General features: G+C 41.0%; 1 protein-coding gene across 1 annotated transcript in view; it reads left to right on the plus strand.

The window, feature by feature from the left end:
• Positions 1-16,095, plus strand: part of SPTLC3 (serine palmitoyltransferase long chain base subunit 3) — an 87,858-nt gene extending 71,763 nt beyond the window's left edge. The window contains exons 11-13 of the mRNA XM_082758063.1: positions 12,192-12,327; positions 13,290-13,419; positions 15,797-16,095. Coding sequence (XP_082614189.1) covers positions 12,192-12,327; positions 13,290-13,419; positions 15,797-15,910 — 380 coding nt within the window. The 3' untranslated portion in view covers positions 15,911-16,095. The remainder of the gene's footprint in view (positions 1-12,191; positions 12,328-13,289; positions 13,420-15,796) is intronic.
• The last annotated feature ends 304 nt before the right edge of the window (positions 16,096-16,399 follow it).

Genomic DNA, 16,399 nt, shown 5'->3' on the forward strand with positions numbered 1-16,399 from the left:
TGCTAGAAAGTTCTATGTTAACTAAGAAACTGGCTGCTCTTGGTTTTGACTGGCGCACGCTTCATTGGGTTAGAAACTGGCTGGATAGCCGGGCCCAAAGAGTCGTGGTGAATGGAGTCAAATCCAGTTGGAGGCCAGTCACTAGTGGCATCCCCCAGGGCTCGGTGCTGGGGCCGGTCCTCTTTAATATCTTCATCAATGATCTGGACGAGGGCATCGAGTGTACCCTCAGTAAGTTTGCAGATGACACCAAGCTATGCGCGTGTGTCGATCTGCTTGAGGGTAGGAAAGCTCTGCAGGAGGATCTGGATAGGCTGCACCGATGGGCTGAGGTCAACTGCATGAAGTTTAACAAGGCCAAGTGCCGGGTCCTGCACCTGGGGCGCAATAACCCCAAGCAGAGCTACAGGCTGGGAGAGGAATGGTTGGAGAGCTGCCAGGCAGAGAAGGACCTGGGAGTGATGGTGGATAGTCGGCTGAATATGAGCCAGCACTGTGCTCAGGTGGCCAAGAAGGCCAACAGCATCCTGGCTTGTATCAGGAACAGTGTGACCAGCAGGGCTAGGGAGGTGATCGTCCCCCTGTACTCGGCTCTGGTGAGGCCGCACCTCAAGTACTGTGTTCAGTTTTGGGCCCCTCGCTACAAGAAGGACATCGAGGCGCTTGAGCGGGTGCAGAGAAGGGCGACGAAGCTGGTGAGGGGCCTGGAGAACAAGTCCTACGAGGAGCGGCTGAGGGAGCTGGGCTTGTTCAGCCTGGAGAAGAGGAGGCTCAGGGGCGACCTTATCGCTCTCTATAGGTACCTCAAGGGAGGCTGTAGCGAGGTGGGGGTTGGCCTGTTCTCCCACGTGCCTGGTGACAGGACGAGGGGGAATGGGCTTAAGTTGAGCCAGGGGAGTTTTAGGTTAGATGTTAGGAAGAACTTCTTTACCGAAAGGGTTGTGAGGCATTGGAACAGGCTGCCCAGGGAAGTGGTGGAGTCACCATCCCTGGAAGTCTTCAAAAGACGTTTAGATGTAGAGCTTAGGGATATGGTTTAGTGGGGACTGTTAGTGTTAGGTCAGAGGTTGGACTCGATGATCTTGAGGTCTCTTCCAACCTAGAAATTCTGTGATTCTGTGATAACTAGGGGGTGCTTCTTGAGAAGAGTTTGAAATAAAGGGATGAAAAATACATGTATGTTAACCTAGCTGGTTCTTGTATGTGAACTTCATGACTGACTCTTTTGCAGGTAAATAGAAAAGCAGGGGAAAGAAGATTGATTTGGTCATTTAAGTTACTGTTCTAAAAAGTCTTTATTCTGTGTTTTCAATCATTTCACTCAGTCTTCTCTTATTTTCCCAGATATCATGCTTTTACATTCTCTTCAATTTTCTGACAGTTATTCTCCACAGATCTGTTAAGCAGCTGATTTATGAAAGAGTAGGGTAGTTGAAATTATATAGTGGATAATGCCAGAGGCCAGAAATGCAGGGATAATGTTTGTGCTTTATCCCGGTGTGTATCCAAATGATTGATCTCCCATGTTTTCTTCCTTTATTTTCCATTATTAAGAATATGGTTGTTTGGAAAGTCAATCATGGTATACATTTCCTTGACAGGATTAGAGTATTGGATGCATGACTACAGAATATGAATAGATACATATGTACACAAGGGATACAGCTTAATTACAAAGATGGTGAGGTTTAACACTAAAAAAATAACCCTTAAACCTGAACTGTTTAGCTGGAAATTATCCACGATGACTATGTTTCAGGCTGTACTTTTTTCACAGGAAAAAAAAAATTAATTCCTCAGAACAAGTCTATATATACATATGGGCTTTTGATGATGATTTAAAAAATAATTAAATGATGATTTAATTTAAAAATCACTTCTTTCCCTGAAGAGCTTTGGTTTCTCCAGGCGTTGGGATGAAGATTTGGATTATGATAGCCAAGATTAGCATTTCCACCTTGTTTTTGAAATATCATCTGAGCCCTGTGATGCTATGAGTCCCTAAATATATATATATATATATATGTGTGTGTGTGTATATATATATACTTGAAATGAACAGTGACAAACTTCAAGACCCACCAAGTGAAGGAGTATCTTCCAGCTCACTGCCAGAGGGCCTGAACCACAAATCCCCCATCTGGGACCTGGGGAGGAGACTGGGGCCCTGAGCACCTGCATCCATCCTGCACTGTCAAGCTTTTAGGGAGGTGAGCCAGAAAGATTAAAAAGAAGAGACTCTGGCAAGCAATGGAGACACCACAAGGAATAGATAACAAGTGGTTAGGAATGATGAAGATGGACCAAAATGAGATGCTGAGAAGATGAGCTAGAGAGGCTGTGAACAAAAAGGGCCTGGTGTGGAGAAGGAGGGGAAGAGGGTCTGCAAGTGACTACAGCATGCACACCACTCTGCAAACTAGTTGAGCTAGATACTCCTCTGTTTTCTCTGGTCAACAAACTGCTGTGGAAGTGTGCTAGCAAAATGTGTGCTTAACTTCCTTTGCAGCAAGAGACTCCAGTTTATCTGGGGAAGGTCTCATTTTAAAAGCTGTGTACTGACACTACTAAAAAGGTAAAGAGAAGACCTGGTATTTCCCAAAGCAACCATCTATAAATGTGGAATATGCCTCATGCCAGTATTCATGATTATAATGAAACATTAATGTCATGGTAACGTGATCTGTATCTCCTACAATGTAGTCATCTTAAATTCAGTCAAAGAGATTGGGAGGATGCTGCAGAGACCATAGCCAGTTATTAACATTTCAGTATTTTCCTGTTTTCTGCTGTGCCTTGAGAAAATGAAGTGCAAGAAATGTTGAATCAGGAGAAGGCAGTAGTTCCCTTAAAACTGATAGGCACAGTTGTTCCTGCCTGGCAGGTAGATTGGGGTTAGTATGACTAAGTCCTTTGCTTCCTGAGTGACTTTTAGCAGAAGAGTCAGAGAACAACAGCAAAAATTGGAAATATATTTCCATTTTCATGTAAAGTCATATTTTTAGTAGAGTACAAATCCTGGCATTTTTCAATGTCATGCTTTACAGGACTCTGATAATCAGCAACTGGTAGAACAAGACATTTATTCTTGGTAGTGTAATGTCATAGATATTATCATAGCTGCTACAATAGAGTTGTTCAAAAGTGTATGAACTTCTGGCAGCTGTGTTTCCTTTAGTAATGTCATAAGGCAGCAAGTCTATAAAAAAAAAAAAAAATATCCCTCTTAATCCCTCTTAAAGCTTTGTGGCCTTTTCATCTCAAATGTGTCTCTCCTCATTTATTAGAAGATATGGGAAACAGAAGTTCCCATGGCAGTTACTCTTTATAATTCATAATATAGATACTCTCTATATGTTCTCCTTGTGGCTTCTCGTTACACCACTGGAGATACCTCAGGAAGCTCAGCAGCTGCTTTAGTGGTTTTATCCCCACAATGAGACTGTGGTTGACTCAGAAAGCTTGGACCCTGTGCAAATGTTCATGTGCACTTACTTGCGTGCAACACAGCCTCTCCAGCTGTGACCTGGGACCCTTTTTTTCCCCCACTTCTGCCTGAGAATACCAAAAGCATATTTTTACACTTAAATTTGATAGGTAAAAAATAGAACCACTAAGCAGACAGAGTTAAGACTGGTAGGAAATGTAAAGCAAATTTCTTGATGTGTAATAATAAATTATAGTGACTAAAAAACAAATTATAGCATTTCTGAGTTTTTTTTTTTTTTTCTATTTAATGCATAGCAAAAAACAATTCACCAACAGCAATAGGCAGTTTCATATGTTTTTTATGGGACACTGCAAAATTTAATGCCATATCCTCAGGTATCTACTGTCTTGTTATGTTAAAAGCTAATTCCTGAGGTTGTTTAGACAGAAAGTGTTTAATATGTTAAAGTGCTTTGCCATTTGTGCTGATTGGTTTATCTTCTTGTAGCTACTAGTTTTCATTTTTGTTTGTAGCAGATCTTGAGTTCTTGCATTTGAGCACATTCAGATTGCAAGAAGCTTCAGAATGCTGTTTTCTGTTTTGGCTTGGCATTAAAAGAATCTGCTTTTAAAAGGTTCCTTTTTGAAACATTTCCGTCTGCCTTAGATTTTTGTGTAACTGGAGGACCAGCTTCTTAAAATGCTCAGTTTTCAACATTTTCCACTGCTATCAGTGCTCAGCAATCTTTTGAAAACATTACCTTTGCATCTCAGGGTCCTCTGTAAACTCAAACGCCTTAGTTTAACCATCACTGTAATCGGGCACAAGCCAGCACTGCTGCTGAGAAGGGCAGTCTTGGCCTTTCTCCCCCTGCCAAGCCCCTTATTAGTGCCCCTTTTCCTTACACTAGCATTAGTGCTTGTGCAGCCGTGCGATGAACTGAATCAGGGAACTGATCTAGCTGAAAAAATAACTGAAGCCCCCACAAATGGTGAGCCTACAGCCAAACCGGTTCCCTGAGCCAGTTGACCATATGGCTGGATGAATCCTAGTGCCAGGACTTGAGCAGCTGGAGTCAAGGGGAACGATCCCTTTCTCAGCAAATTAAATTTGTGCCAGACTCAACTGATCATGAAACTAGAGCTGGAAGCTTTAATGCTGCAAGCTACCTAGCGACAGACCCCTTGAACCTGCTCAAAACATCCTGCAGAATCAGTCCCTCTAAAGTACGGCTTTTTACTGTTCCCTCTCAAATTTTCCTCCTGCTGCTTCATTCTGAGATGATTGCTTCTCTGGGGTCTTCATCAAGCAGAATGTTTGAACCATGGCTTAATTTTAAGTAAGTTAATATTCCCAATAAGTATGTGCCTACACTTAGAGCATTTAAGCAGCTTTATTCCCTGTTGGCTCAGCACTGGCTCCGTGGCTAAGGCTCCCAGTTGCTATGACAGTGAAGATGGTAACGATGATAATATGTTGTCATGATTGTTACTTGTCTGAGCCGAACATCACAGATGTTCTCCCAGCAGTGGATGATGAAACAGAGATAAATTCTGCTGTCTCTACTTGAAATGAGTGAGACATGCTATTCTGGAGGAGTCACCTGCCATGTGATCCACCTCCTAGAGGAAGCCAAATGTATCTGCGGAGGGTCAGTTGATCTGCACAAGAAGGGGCTTTGGAGTAATAGTGTCTGCAGTGGGATTTGCAAGAGCTCTGAGGATTGACTGAATCCTGCCTCATTTGAAGTCATTTTTTCCATAGTCAAAGTTAAACCAGTGCCGAGTCCTTTAGCAGATCCTGTCCATGGATAAGTCTCCCTGTGTTCATAAATAAGCTTTAACTGCAGGCAGAGTAAGGATGTGACCAGACTGCAAGCTTTTCTGCATGGCCTGCCGTGCAATCTATCTGATGACTAGCAGCCTATCCCCCAGTAAAGAAAGCCACACCGTCCCCAGGGGCAGCAACACACCGCTCCATGACAGTTTCCTTTTAAGAGTGTCTTTGCTGCTGAGCATGAGGATCCCTCCTCCATTCCTGATGCTGCTTGCCACTGCCTGAGGACTCCAGCACTGTTACCAGCCCGAGGAGCACGAAGGAGAGAAGTGCCTTCTCTAACGGCATTCCTGTCGCTGGCATTTCAGAAGCACCTAATGTGATACAGATGGAGCGTGTTGTGCACTGGCTGGCTTTCAGTGGAGGGACTGATGTGCTTTGTGATTAATCACCTGTGCTGGGAGTAACTAAGGCTCAGCTAAGGCTGGCTGCTCTGTCCCTGCTTTTGTGCAGGACAACAAGTGCTGACACTGTACATCTGAATACAGATAAGGTGCTGGATAGGCACGGTTGGCTCAATTCAGAAATAAGGCAAAAATGACAGTGTATGTGCAATTTCTCCCTTTTCTGCTTCAGTTGTAATTGCCACTTTTTCTTCCTGTAGTCTGCTCTGGAAAGTGTTTTGCAGCAGTTCACAGTTAAAATTGGACTGACTAAATAAGTCCTTAAGGGCTTATTTAGCAGTTGAATTAAGTTGAAATTACTAGGTTTATAGTTGGCATTAGACTGGAGAAGAAAATGTCTTCACTTCTCCCCATTTCATAGCAAAGTTATTTTTTTATAAAGATTTTTTATCTGAGAACATATTTCCTTTAGGCACCCCAGTTTTATAGCATTCTATTTGTGATTTAATGCACATGGAGGTACATGTGTGTTACTCTTATAATGGAACTGGGGGGGGGCATGGAGGGGAGGGAGAAAAAAATCTGTCCATCTGCAACAGTTTAGTGGGGAAGAGCTATTGTTTTCCAATTTTTTTTTTTTTCAGCCTATGAAAGTTTGCTTTTTACTATCTAGTTTTTAGTCAAGGAGGGCAGGGAGTAGAGTTCTGCATCCAAGGAACACAGATTGAAGAGACGCTCTGACACCGGTATGTAGAAGGTTGATTGTGTAACTAATTGTCTAGAAAGGCCCAATGAAACAACAGCTGGAGACGATTAAAGCAGGTGGATTTGTATCTTGAAGAGTCCACCATGTGCCAAGGAAAAGCGTGGTGTGGGATTATCTTTCCTGGAATGAGTTCAGGAAAAACAGCTCTCCTTCAATTAAAATACACCTGAGATCTTGATATGAAAGGCTACAGGTTGCTTATTCCTGTTTTCAATATACTGAGTCAGAATTTCCAAAGTTAGAAGCCTACAGGAAGAGTTCAAAGGTAGAGTGTTTGTGCAAGAACTGAGCGCAGCCAGCTTCTCCGCTTATTAAAATCTTGCAGGAGCGAAAAGCAGACGTCTCTGGAAGAGGAAAACAAACTTTTGTTTCAGAGAGCTGATAGTTTTACTACCTGTTTTGCTGCCAGGATAAGGTCCTCAGCTGGCATAAATAGCAAAGCTCTGTTGAAGAGCGTGGAGCTGCGCCAGGTAACACCCACCTGCGATCAGGCCCTCGGGCTTGTAGTCAGGATGCCTTCCTGCTGTCAGACTCCAGAGCAGCTCCTCACTGACAGCAGGTCTGTAGCCATCGCCCGGCATGTGACCAAGCATCCACCGAGCCTACTACTCCAAGTGGCTCCCTTAAAACATCTGCTGCTTCAAAGAAATTATGAGCAAGCCATCTATCTTTTATCATTTCTTTTTCTATTGCCATCTCTTTGTGTTTTTTTTTTTTTTTTCTTTTTCCCTTAAACTAAACCATATTAATTGTGAGCTGTAAAGCCTTCTAAAAGCTTGCAGAAATTAATGAGCTAGAACTGGCAATACACAATAATGCGTGTCAAATAAAAATGTAATCAGCGTTTTTCCCAGAATTGCCAACACCTTAGAACTTTGCAATAAAACAAATATTTTTAAAGCAGTGGAACAAATGTAATTTCTGAATTTGCCAGCACAGTTGCACTGTCCAGGTAAATACTCCTGTATTTCAGTACAATCCCCATAAACCGGCTATGCAGCACTGTATGTTCCAAGTAGCATGAAGATAACTTGTGAAGTTAAGAGTCCTTTATCCTGCAGTTTTTCCTCTTCGTGTCCCTCTTTAATTCAGCTAGAATTAAATTTAGCTGATGAATCTTTAATTCTACATCTTCTTGATGTAGAGCTCTTAATAAAGTTGTGCTTAACCTCAGCTGTGAAATCTGAAGCATTAGTGGGCTTCATTTTAGTTAGCTAAGGGTCAGTTTTCCCTGCTCAGGCTTTCTGTTTTCTTTGAACATATACTCTGTTGTGGTTCACTTGTTTTAGGGAATATATCTACCTGGCTATCCTGCATGCTGTGCTATATGCTATTTGCATAGACCGTGGATTCTGAAAATCCTCAAGAATTTTGCAAACTAAAAAGTTTTTAACAAATATATTTACTATCTAAGGCTCTTATCCTGTAATTAGTGCTGCACAGGCAAATTCTTGCCCTAAAATAGATGCAGTTATATCATTTTAGCTCTGACACTGCAGATTTTTGCTCATAAAAGGAGGAGGTTAGCAAGAAGACTACAAGACTCAAGATCACAGCCTCAAGAATCAAAGAAAATAGCTCTTAAATACAGTGCCTGTGATTAAACATACCACAGTGAAATTTGGACTAAGATCTGATTCTAAGCTGAATTCCATCACTCTTATGCTGATTTAATCTGCAGTGTGGGGGAAAAATTGGGCCAATGAGACCAAAATAAACATTTTGCTCAGATCTGCCTTCTTATCTGACGTTGGAGGGTCCCATAAAGGAAAGAAAAAAGCGTTGAAATACAGTTACAAACTTTAAGGCTTTTATTGCTCTTATCGGGACAGTCTAGAAGATGGCTGTGTATATGGTGTGTGTATGTGGTCTTTGACCACAAAGCTTAACATGAGAAAGGAAAGTGTTGACACTTGGTAAAGAAGTAGGTTCCTCCCAGCCACCCACCCACAAGTACAGTGTATGTAGCAATCGTCTCCTAATGTGCTTTTTCTCCCTCCAGATATATGTGAATGCTCTGATCTTTTATTTGGCTCTTTAATGCATCTCTGCAAGTGACATTACTATTTTGGGATGTTTCTGAAACATTGAAGTGGCTCTCTTGCATCAAAGTTGGCTTCCTTCGAATGGATTCCATGGGGGTTTTCAAAAGGGAATCCGACCCATCGCAAAATTGGCTAAGGTTATGGATTTAGCAGGGTAGGACTGGAAAAGGAGGGAGGTATTCAACATTTGGGGGGTTTGCCTGAAATTACTCTTTCAGCTCTAAGGCTTCTTTTGCTTTGGAATCTGAGTTCCTGGTACCTAAAATAAGGAGAGACAAAATGATCAACTGTAGGCCGTGAGCATATGGTTTGATAAATACCGAAGGGCCTGGAATCTTGCATGGCTGACACTTTGTTTCCAGCTTTGTGGTAAACAGCTGAATAGAAAGGAGAAGGCGGCAAGTATTAAACTGCATCCGCCAAGAACATCTGCATTTATGAAAACTTTCCCTAATTGAAAATCTAGTAGTTTCAAATGCTGGAGGCTGGGAGTTTGGAAACTAGCTTAGGGGCTGCTAAGATAGCAAGAAGCAGTGGTGATTTCCAGCCCCCAGTTGAGGTCACTCCTGCACCCACCTCCCTGTCATTTGGGTGTTCAGGAGATGCTGCTAAAGACTTTATGAAAACTCTCTCTCCTCAAGCACGTTATTCTGCAGTTCTTCTCTAACCCTTTTCCTTAGCCATTTCCTTAGCCTCCCCTACCCCCATCTCTCCTCCTCCTCCTTAATATTTCCTCCTGGTTCTTTGAGATCTACTACACCAAAAATATTTTTGGAAATACCACAGGCTATTGTTTTTATTAGTGACTGGAAAGCTTTGTAGTAGGATGCTTTTGTGTTTCATTTGTTTTCCTTGCTCTGGCACAGCTGTTTTTGTTTTAGCAGCATTAGAGAGATGGTTAAACTATTTGTGGCCTTTTCTAACCCAGCAGATCTCTTCCACTGAATGTTTTAAGCTGAATGACTGAAACTGTAACTAACAGGTTGTCTGTGTGGGCAGTTTGTGCATAAAGTTACAAATGCACCGGTTTTATGAGATCTTTTAATTTGTTCAGCAAAACACTGATCACTGTGAAGCAAGTCCCAGTTTCCTTATAAATTTCCCAGCCAGAACATTGACAGAACCTTGACTCGGGAAGATACAGAACAGATGAAGCAGTAGATCTTGTTCAAACCTACATGCACTCAGAAATGATTAGTGGAGAAGAGGTTTATGTAGGTGTGGTGATCCCCACCCATGCCAAGAGAGAATAGGAAGAAAAGCCTCAGCAGTAGCTGTGGCAGAGGACGAATCTGCCGAGGATGGTATGTTGCGGATGTCACAGCCTAACTGGCTGTTGTGGTTACAAAGAGGAAGATGGGACATCAGCAAACAGGCACCCAGTCAGAGAATGATGACAGCAGAAAGTAGTGAATGAAGAATGAAGTGAACAAAAGGCAAAGGAAAAAGGAAATGGAGTTGGAAAACAAAGTACGTCTGCACAAAGGCAACTTAAAAGCAAAGGAAAAAAAAAAAAAAGGAAATAAGTTGTACTGGGGACTTCAGTGCTCGTGTCTGGTGACATGATCAAAGTGATAGGGAAAGGATGGGCTGATGAAAAGGAGAAAGGAAAGACAATGATGTAGCAGAGATGTTGTCCCACTAAATCCCACTCCTACCATGCATTCGTACCACCTCTGCTGGGCAGGTGCAAGCACCTGCACAGTGATAATGCTTAGGGAATCGATCTGCTTGACAGTAATGTGGTTCCTTCTGGCTGGGTCAGGCAGGTGAGGGACCTGGCTTGATTCATTGTGTGGCAGTGTGAACCCAGGACTGGTGCTGGGGGCACTGGGAAGTAGCAATGTGTGGGTACCAAGTAGGTAGCACCGTCCAGGTAGGCAAGAGGTACAGCATGAGACGTGCAGCACATATATCAGCAAGCTGGTGAAATATAATGCAGGTAGAGTGAGGAAAGGGCATCCTCTAGCCCCTGTCTGCAGTAATGATGTGTGGCTTCTTCCCTTTTGTATGCAGTGCATAGGGAGGTAACTGCCCTTGTCAGAAATCATCTTAGTGACACTACAAAAGAAACGGCTGAGCTGACTTGTTAAGTATGTCTTCCTTTGCTGGTTTTGGTCTTTTTTTTTTTTTTTTTTTTTTTTCCTTCACTAAAAATAATAGTTTTCAATCCTGCTTTTGGTTTTGCTGGGAGATGCATCTCTGAATTAGCGACTGAGTGAGGCCAGGAACAATGCAGGGAACAAAATTTGTGTCTGAAAGATGTGAATGACTTAAGTTTGTTGTCAGATTGTGATACTGAGGAAGTAATAGTAAAATAAGAGGACACAGGGACTGAACAGCTGATTCTTAGACTCCATATCCTTTCAAGAACTAGCAAGAAAATTCTTAAAGCAAATGTTAAGGTATTCTGTAACTTAAGTTTGTGTCTGGGTAGGTTCTCTTGTTCCCTTCTTTTTCATTCCCAGTTTTCCTGTCTACAATTGCACTAGCTGCTTAAAGGAGGAAGGTAAGGCTTAGTGCTCTGTTTAAAAATACATATACAAATAAACAGCGGTAAAAACATATCTTAGAAACTAGAGATCTGTCATATGTTTTTCTAATGCATTTGTGCAAATAAGGGCCAAAATACAACATTTATTTTTGAATTTAACTCCTTTCTACGCTTTACTACTCTTTTCCTAGTTTTTTTCTTCTCCCCAGTTGAGGGTCTGCTTGACATAGCAATACGTACAGTCATAACTGCATAGAATTCCACAACTTACCTACTCTGTAAATGCTTGCATGTAGCCAAAAGTAGTCCTATGGATGTAAGTGGATGAGTTATTTGATGTAAGTGACAAAATGTATAGGAGAGACGTTCAGCACGGACCTGTAGGATCTGGAGAAAGGAGTAGGAAGCATCACGTGGGATTGCCACACTTTCCACTTCAGCATTCCTCATTTACTTTGAAAAAGAAAATGAGAAAAAATTGTCCTTGAGTTTACTATAGGAAGTCATTCAGAATGAAAAATTAGGAGAACTAAGCAAGGGTTTACACATGTAGATGCACGTTATAATAACTGGAATTATGCTGAATATTGACAGCACACTATAGAATATCAGACTTGGTGTAATAAGAGTTTATTGAATGCCTTGCCTTTGCCTGAAAAACTGAGGAAAAAGGAAGTATCAGTTTGAGCTGATCTAAAATGCAGTGTTTTCTACTTTAAGTTTTATTATGGCAAAAAAAAACAGAAACAATTATGTGCACAGAACTGGCTAAGGTATAAGAGGAGCCCTGCAGAATGTTGTTAATGAGAAAATATATAGATATAGTGACATATGTATCAAGGTCTCTGTGGATATAAGATGTTTTCCCTTGTAGTGAATTGTGTTGGGAAAGTACATACTCTACCTATATGTCCTGTATCCCTAGAGACATGTAACTGCTTCTCTACGGGTGTGTCATTCAGCAGGCTTTATTCAGTGCAATACAATAAAGGGAATTGTTCAAAAATCACATCTCCAGAAGACATGAAACAAGACACTTCTGGCAGTGGAAAGGCACCTCACAAGTATGGAAATGTCAGCTGTCTGTCCTACAATGCCATAATAATCAATATAATTGCACTTTGCTCATTCTATGTTCTTGTTCTTCTTCTGAATCAAATGGTAATATATATATTTCAGCTGAACTTTTTGAACTGTTACGGCCCTCTTTCCAGGCTGTTACTAGATTCCAGTTATGATGTTTACACTGACTGTTCTCCTGACTGACGCATTTCAGGGCTCCAAAGAGTGCGCCAGCTAGGGAAAAACACAAGATACTTCAGAAGACGACTGCACGAAATGGGCTTCATCATTTATGGCAATGATGATTCTCCTGTTGTCCCCTTACTCCTTTATATGCCTGGTAAGATAGGGTAAGTACTGAAAACACCTTCTCAGCAAAATCAACACCATTCAAATTCAAAGTTTATTTCATATGAACTGGGAAAAATGTAGTTATGTTTGGTAGATGCTTCACAAAAGAAACATACTTTGTTAGGTGATTTCATCTTTAGTTACGTTCTATTTCAAATTTACCCCTAGACATAATTTTGAATTGTTCCAGTATGTATCACCTTAAAAACTTTCTATAAAACTCTTTATCTTGCTCTGGAGTAACACTTCTGATTTCATTTTGAACTTGGGTTTTTTTGAATTATTAATTCTTAAAAGAGATATATTGCCTTTGAGATATTAATTGTTTTTGATGGATGCTCTTTATCTCCATCTGATACTGATACTTGAACACTTTGCACAGAGTTGTTTTACCATTCAGTACCATCAAGCAGCACTTACAGACTGACTGAGAAATGTGTAATGCAACAGCCAAACTGTAGAGAGCCTTTGCAGGTAACTTAGGGTGGTTATGTGCTTTAGGTGTAGTAAACACTACGCAAAACGTTCCTATCAGGCAGAGTAATTGTGAGAGCAAGGAAACCATCACACAGATTGGGTCATGTTGTGTGCTGGGACACAGCTCTCACATCTTCTAGAGGCCCAGCTTCTTCAGTGCTTAGGGACTGCTAGTGCCCAGAGGTTTTGATTTGCACTCCAAGCCTTTACCATAACTGAATTGGTTCTCTACTACAGTACACTTTTTGCCATCATACTGCTAGTATTTGACACCCACATGGCTTCGCGAGCTGTTAAACAGCAAAGAATCTCAATCCTACTGGTAAAATTCTGGCTCCTATTGAATTAAATGGGAATATTACCATCTACTTCAATTGAAGACAGGATTCTGCCCATTGTTTTATTATACTTGAATGTTTTCTCTTTGTGGTCAGTTTATTAGCGATAATTTACTCTTGTTTTTTTCTTCTTCTTCCCTCCTTAGGGCCTTTGCAAGACGCATGTTAGAAAAAAATATCGGGGTGGTTGTGGTTGGGTTTCCAGCTACTCCCATCACAGAATCCAGGGCTCGGTTTTGTGTGTCAGCTGCACATACACGGGAGATGTTAGACACGGTAAGCACAGCAGATGTCCTGCTGAAATTAACTTCAGATGCAAAGGGGGTTGGGAGAAGCTGTGTGTCTGTTACTTTGAATCTCAATAATTCATTTTTATTTCTGTTTTTCTGGTCTTGTCACTTGATCTTTAAAGGCATTTTAGCCTTATATATTTTATTTTTAAAAACAGATTATGGGACAGTTAACTTGTTATGTTCTTCTATTTCTAATAGTGACCAAGCCTGCCACAACTAATAAAGACCTACATGAAAAGCACAGCAAGACAAAAGCTAACTGCTAGGTCAAAACTATCAGAGTAGGAAACCTGAAACGATATGGAAATAATTGCAAATCGGTTTTTCCATACCATTTTCCACTCTACATTTCCACGTGTTTCTTGAATTGCAGAAGTACCTGAGACAGCCTTGGGGGTACAGGTAGCAACTGAAAACAGTACTTGGAATGGTTTGAACCTAATGAGGTTTAATTGGTGCTGTCTGGCCTCTCTCAGCTCTGTATCTTTCTCTGACACCAGAAATACTATTAAGATTATGTAGAGACTTCCAAATTAACCCCTCATTCCAACACAGTCAGAAATGTGTTTAAAATAAACTCCTTGAAATTTTCCATCTCCCCTTCTTGCCAAAGATGTTTTTGGCCTGACTTGATATACGTTCTTTCATTCTCAGAGCAAGCCGACTTAGAGGCAGGCAACACAGAGGGTTAACAGTAGATTTCAAGCATTCTTTTTCTTCTCTTTGCGCAAGTACCATGCTCAAAGAAAAAAAAAAAATAAACAAACAAAAAAAAGGCAACAAAAAACTCACACACCTGTGAATACAGAAGGCATTTGAGTAGGAGATGGCGCTTCTTGCGGACAAGCATCTGTGCCTGCAGAGAGCCCCTGGCTCCCATTTGCATCCTGAGATTCATATGGAGGTTGATGAGGGAGCCCTGCCTGGCTGACCAGCTCCCATGCCAGTGTAGACCCCTCTCAGACAACACCAAAAAATCTGCTTTGCACGTGTGCAGTGCAAAATTCCTGCTGCTCTTAAAGGTGCAGTAGTTATTAGCAGAGCATAATACCAGAAAGATAAAATTGTGTAGAGCAGGGCATAGCTATGTCCATGTGTTGGTCATTGTCATCTTTTACTGTTTGACAGTGTGGATTTTGGCTTATGTAACTGGTAACAGGCAATGAGGTTGATGTGAAGGTTAATCTCTTGAGGTTGCTGCTTTGCTTTGCTTCATCACCCTCCACCCTCAACTGTCAAGTCCATTACTTTTGTAAGCCATCACTGCATGTATTCTTCTGCTACCTGCACATCCCTGCTTCCTGGTACAAGTGAAGGTCTGAAACACTCCCCAGCTATCATTCTTAAATGTGCTGTGCTTTTACCTTTGCTATACTAACTCTGGCATTCTTTAAATGTTCTTATGCTATGGGAGAATGGAAATGCCCTGAGTTTAATTACATACAGACGGAAAGGTTTTTTTAGGGCAATCACTTTGTGAACATTCCTAAATCCAGTGTAACAACAGGTAACAAGCACAATGAAAACTTCCCTTTGGCAAAAATTTTTTTGACTCTTGGCTTGGAACTAAGAAAAGGAAAGATCCATTTAAAGGGCAAGCTCCCAATAATAACTTCCTTAATGACTTCAAAACTATCTCTCTGCATTAACCATTACTAAAATACTCCTTTCCGCTCACAATCAAAATTGCTATTTTCCTTTTCGATGCCAAAAGGTTGGCAGCTCTTGAGCATGGTTCAGATGCTACAAGATACTGAGTTGTTTCTCTGTGGTCTAAAGTTCCCTGGCTACTTTTTGAATCTAGTGAGAGCTGAGGACACTGCTCAGCAAGTTGCATTACAACCCTAATGCATTATTAATTATGCCTGTGATATTAACGCAAGAAAACAATGGAATGCACCAGAAATACCTTAAACTGTTCAGCGTATTTATGACGACTGTGATCAGCGCTGTGTGCTGAGTCCCATCCAATAAAACATAGTGACAACTGCAGTCTTCAGGATCGATATAGAAGTGTAGAAGTATTACCTTACATATGCCTTTTTCGCAAGTAATGATAATTTTTTGTCTGGATTATTATCTCACCGTGCTTCTAGAATGTTGTTTTTTTTTAATCTGTGTTCAATTCATGTACTGACTGATAAACCATAACCTTCTGAAGGAGTAAATTCTGTTCTCATGGATGTTATTGTGCATCTATGACTGCATGAACATTCTCTATGGGAGAGTAAAAGCAAAATTTGCCCTTTCACCTTTCTTTAACTGATGCTTTTAGGAAGTTGTTTTTCTTCTGTAACATAAAAGTCAGTAGAACTTCATATCTTTTCCAGGAGAATTGACACAATGTGATGGTCTTACAGGTTTTGAATGCTCTGGATGAATTGGGTGATTTTCTACAACTGAAATATTCCCGGTATTCCAAGTCATCTCATCCTGAACTGTATGAAGAAACTAGGTTTGAACTTGAAGATTGAGTTTTCCACCCATGAAGAGAACATTATGATGCTATGAAAAGGGGGGAAAACCCCGAAACTAAAAAATACAAATGCATTTCTTCCCCTCTAAGGACAATTTTTGTTTCTCAGTTAATTGAAAAGAGGGGAAGCTTTGTTGTTGCATTTTATTGTATCAAATTTCTGTATTCAAGAGACTGAACTATTGATACAGATTTGCCTCCCCAGGAGATCTGTCCTTCTTACGGTATTTTTGATGCAGAATGAATGCATCCATTGATCAAGTTGCTAGTGCACAGCTTTTGTTATGGCCCCTTTTTATGAAGAGGCTTCAGATAGTCGTAATTGTGACTGAAATAATAAAGTTTAAAAACTGAATGGATTCCAGTGTAGTATGATGATGTAACTGAACTTCTTCAGTGAAACTGGATTCTGTCTGTTGAAGAGCATAAATCAAGCCATCGCTGTGGATTGCTACCGAGGAAAGAGCAGAAAGTGACCTCTTAACTA

The sequence above is a fragment of the Aythya marila genome (genome assembly GCF_965140915.1).
Source record: "Aythya marila genome assembly, chromosome: 3".
Taxonomy (NCBI): domain Eukaryota; kingdom Metazoa; phylum Chordata; class Aves; order Anseriformes; family Anatidae; genus Aythya; species Aythya marila.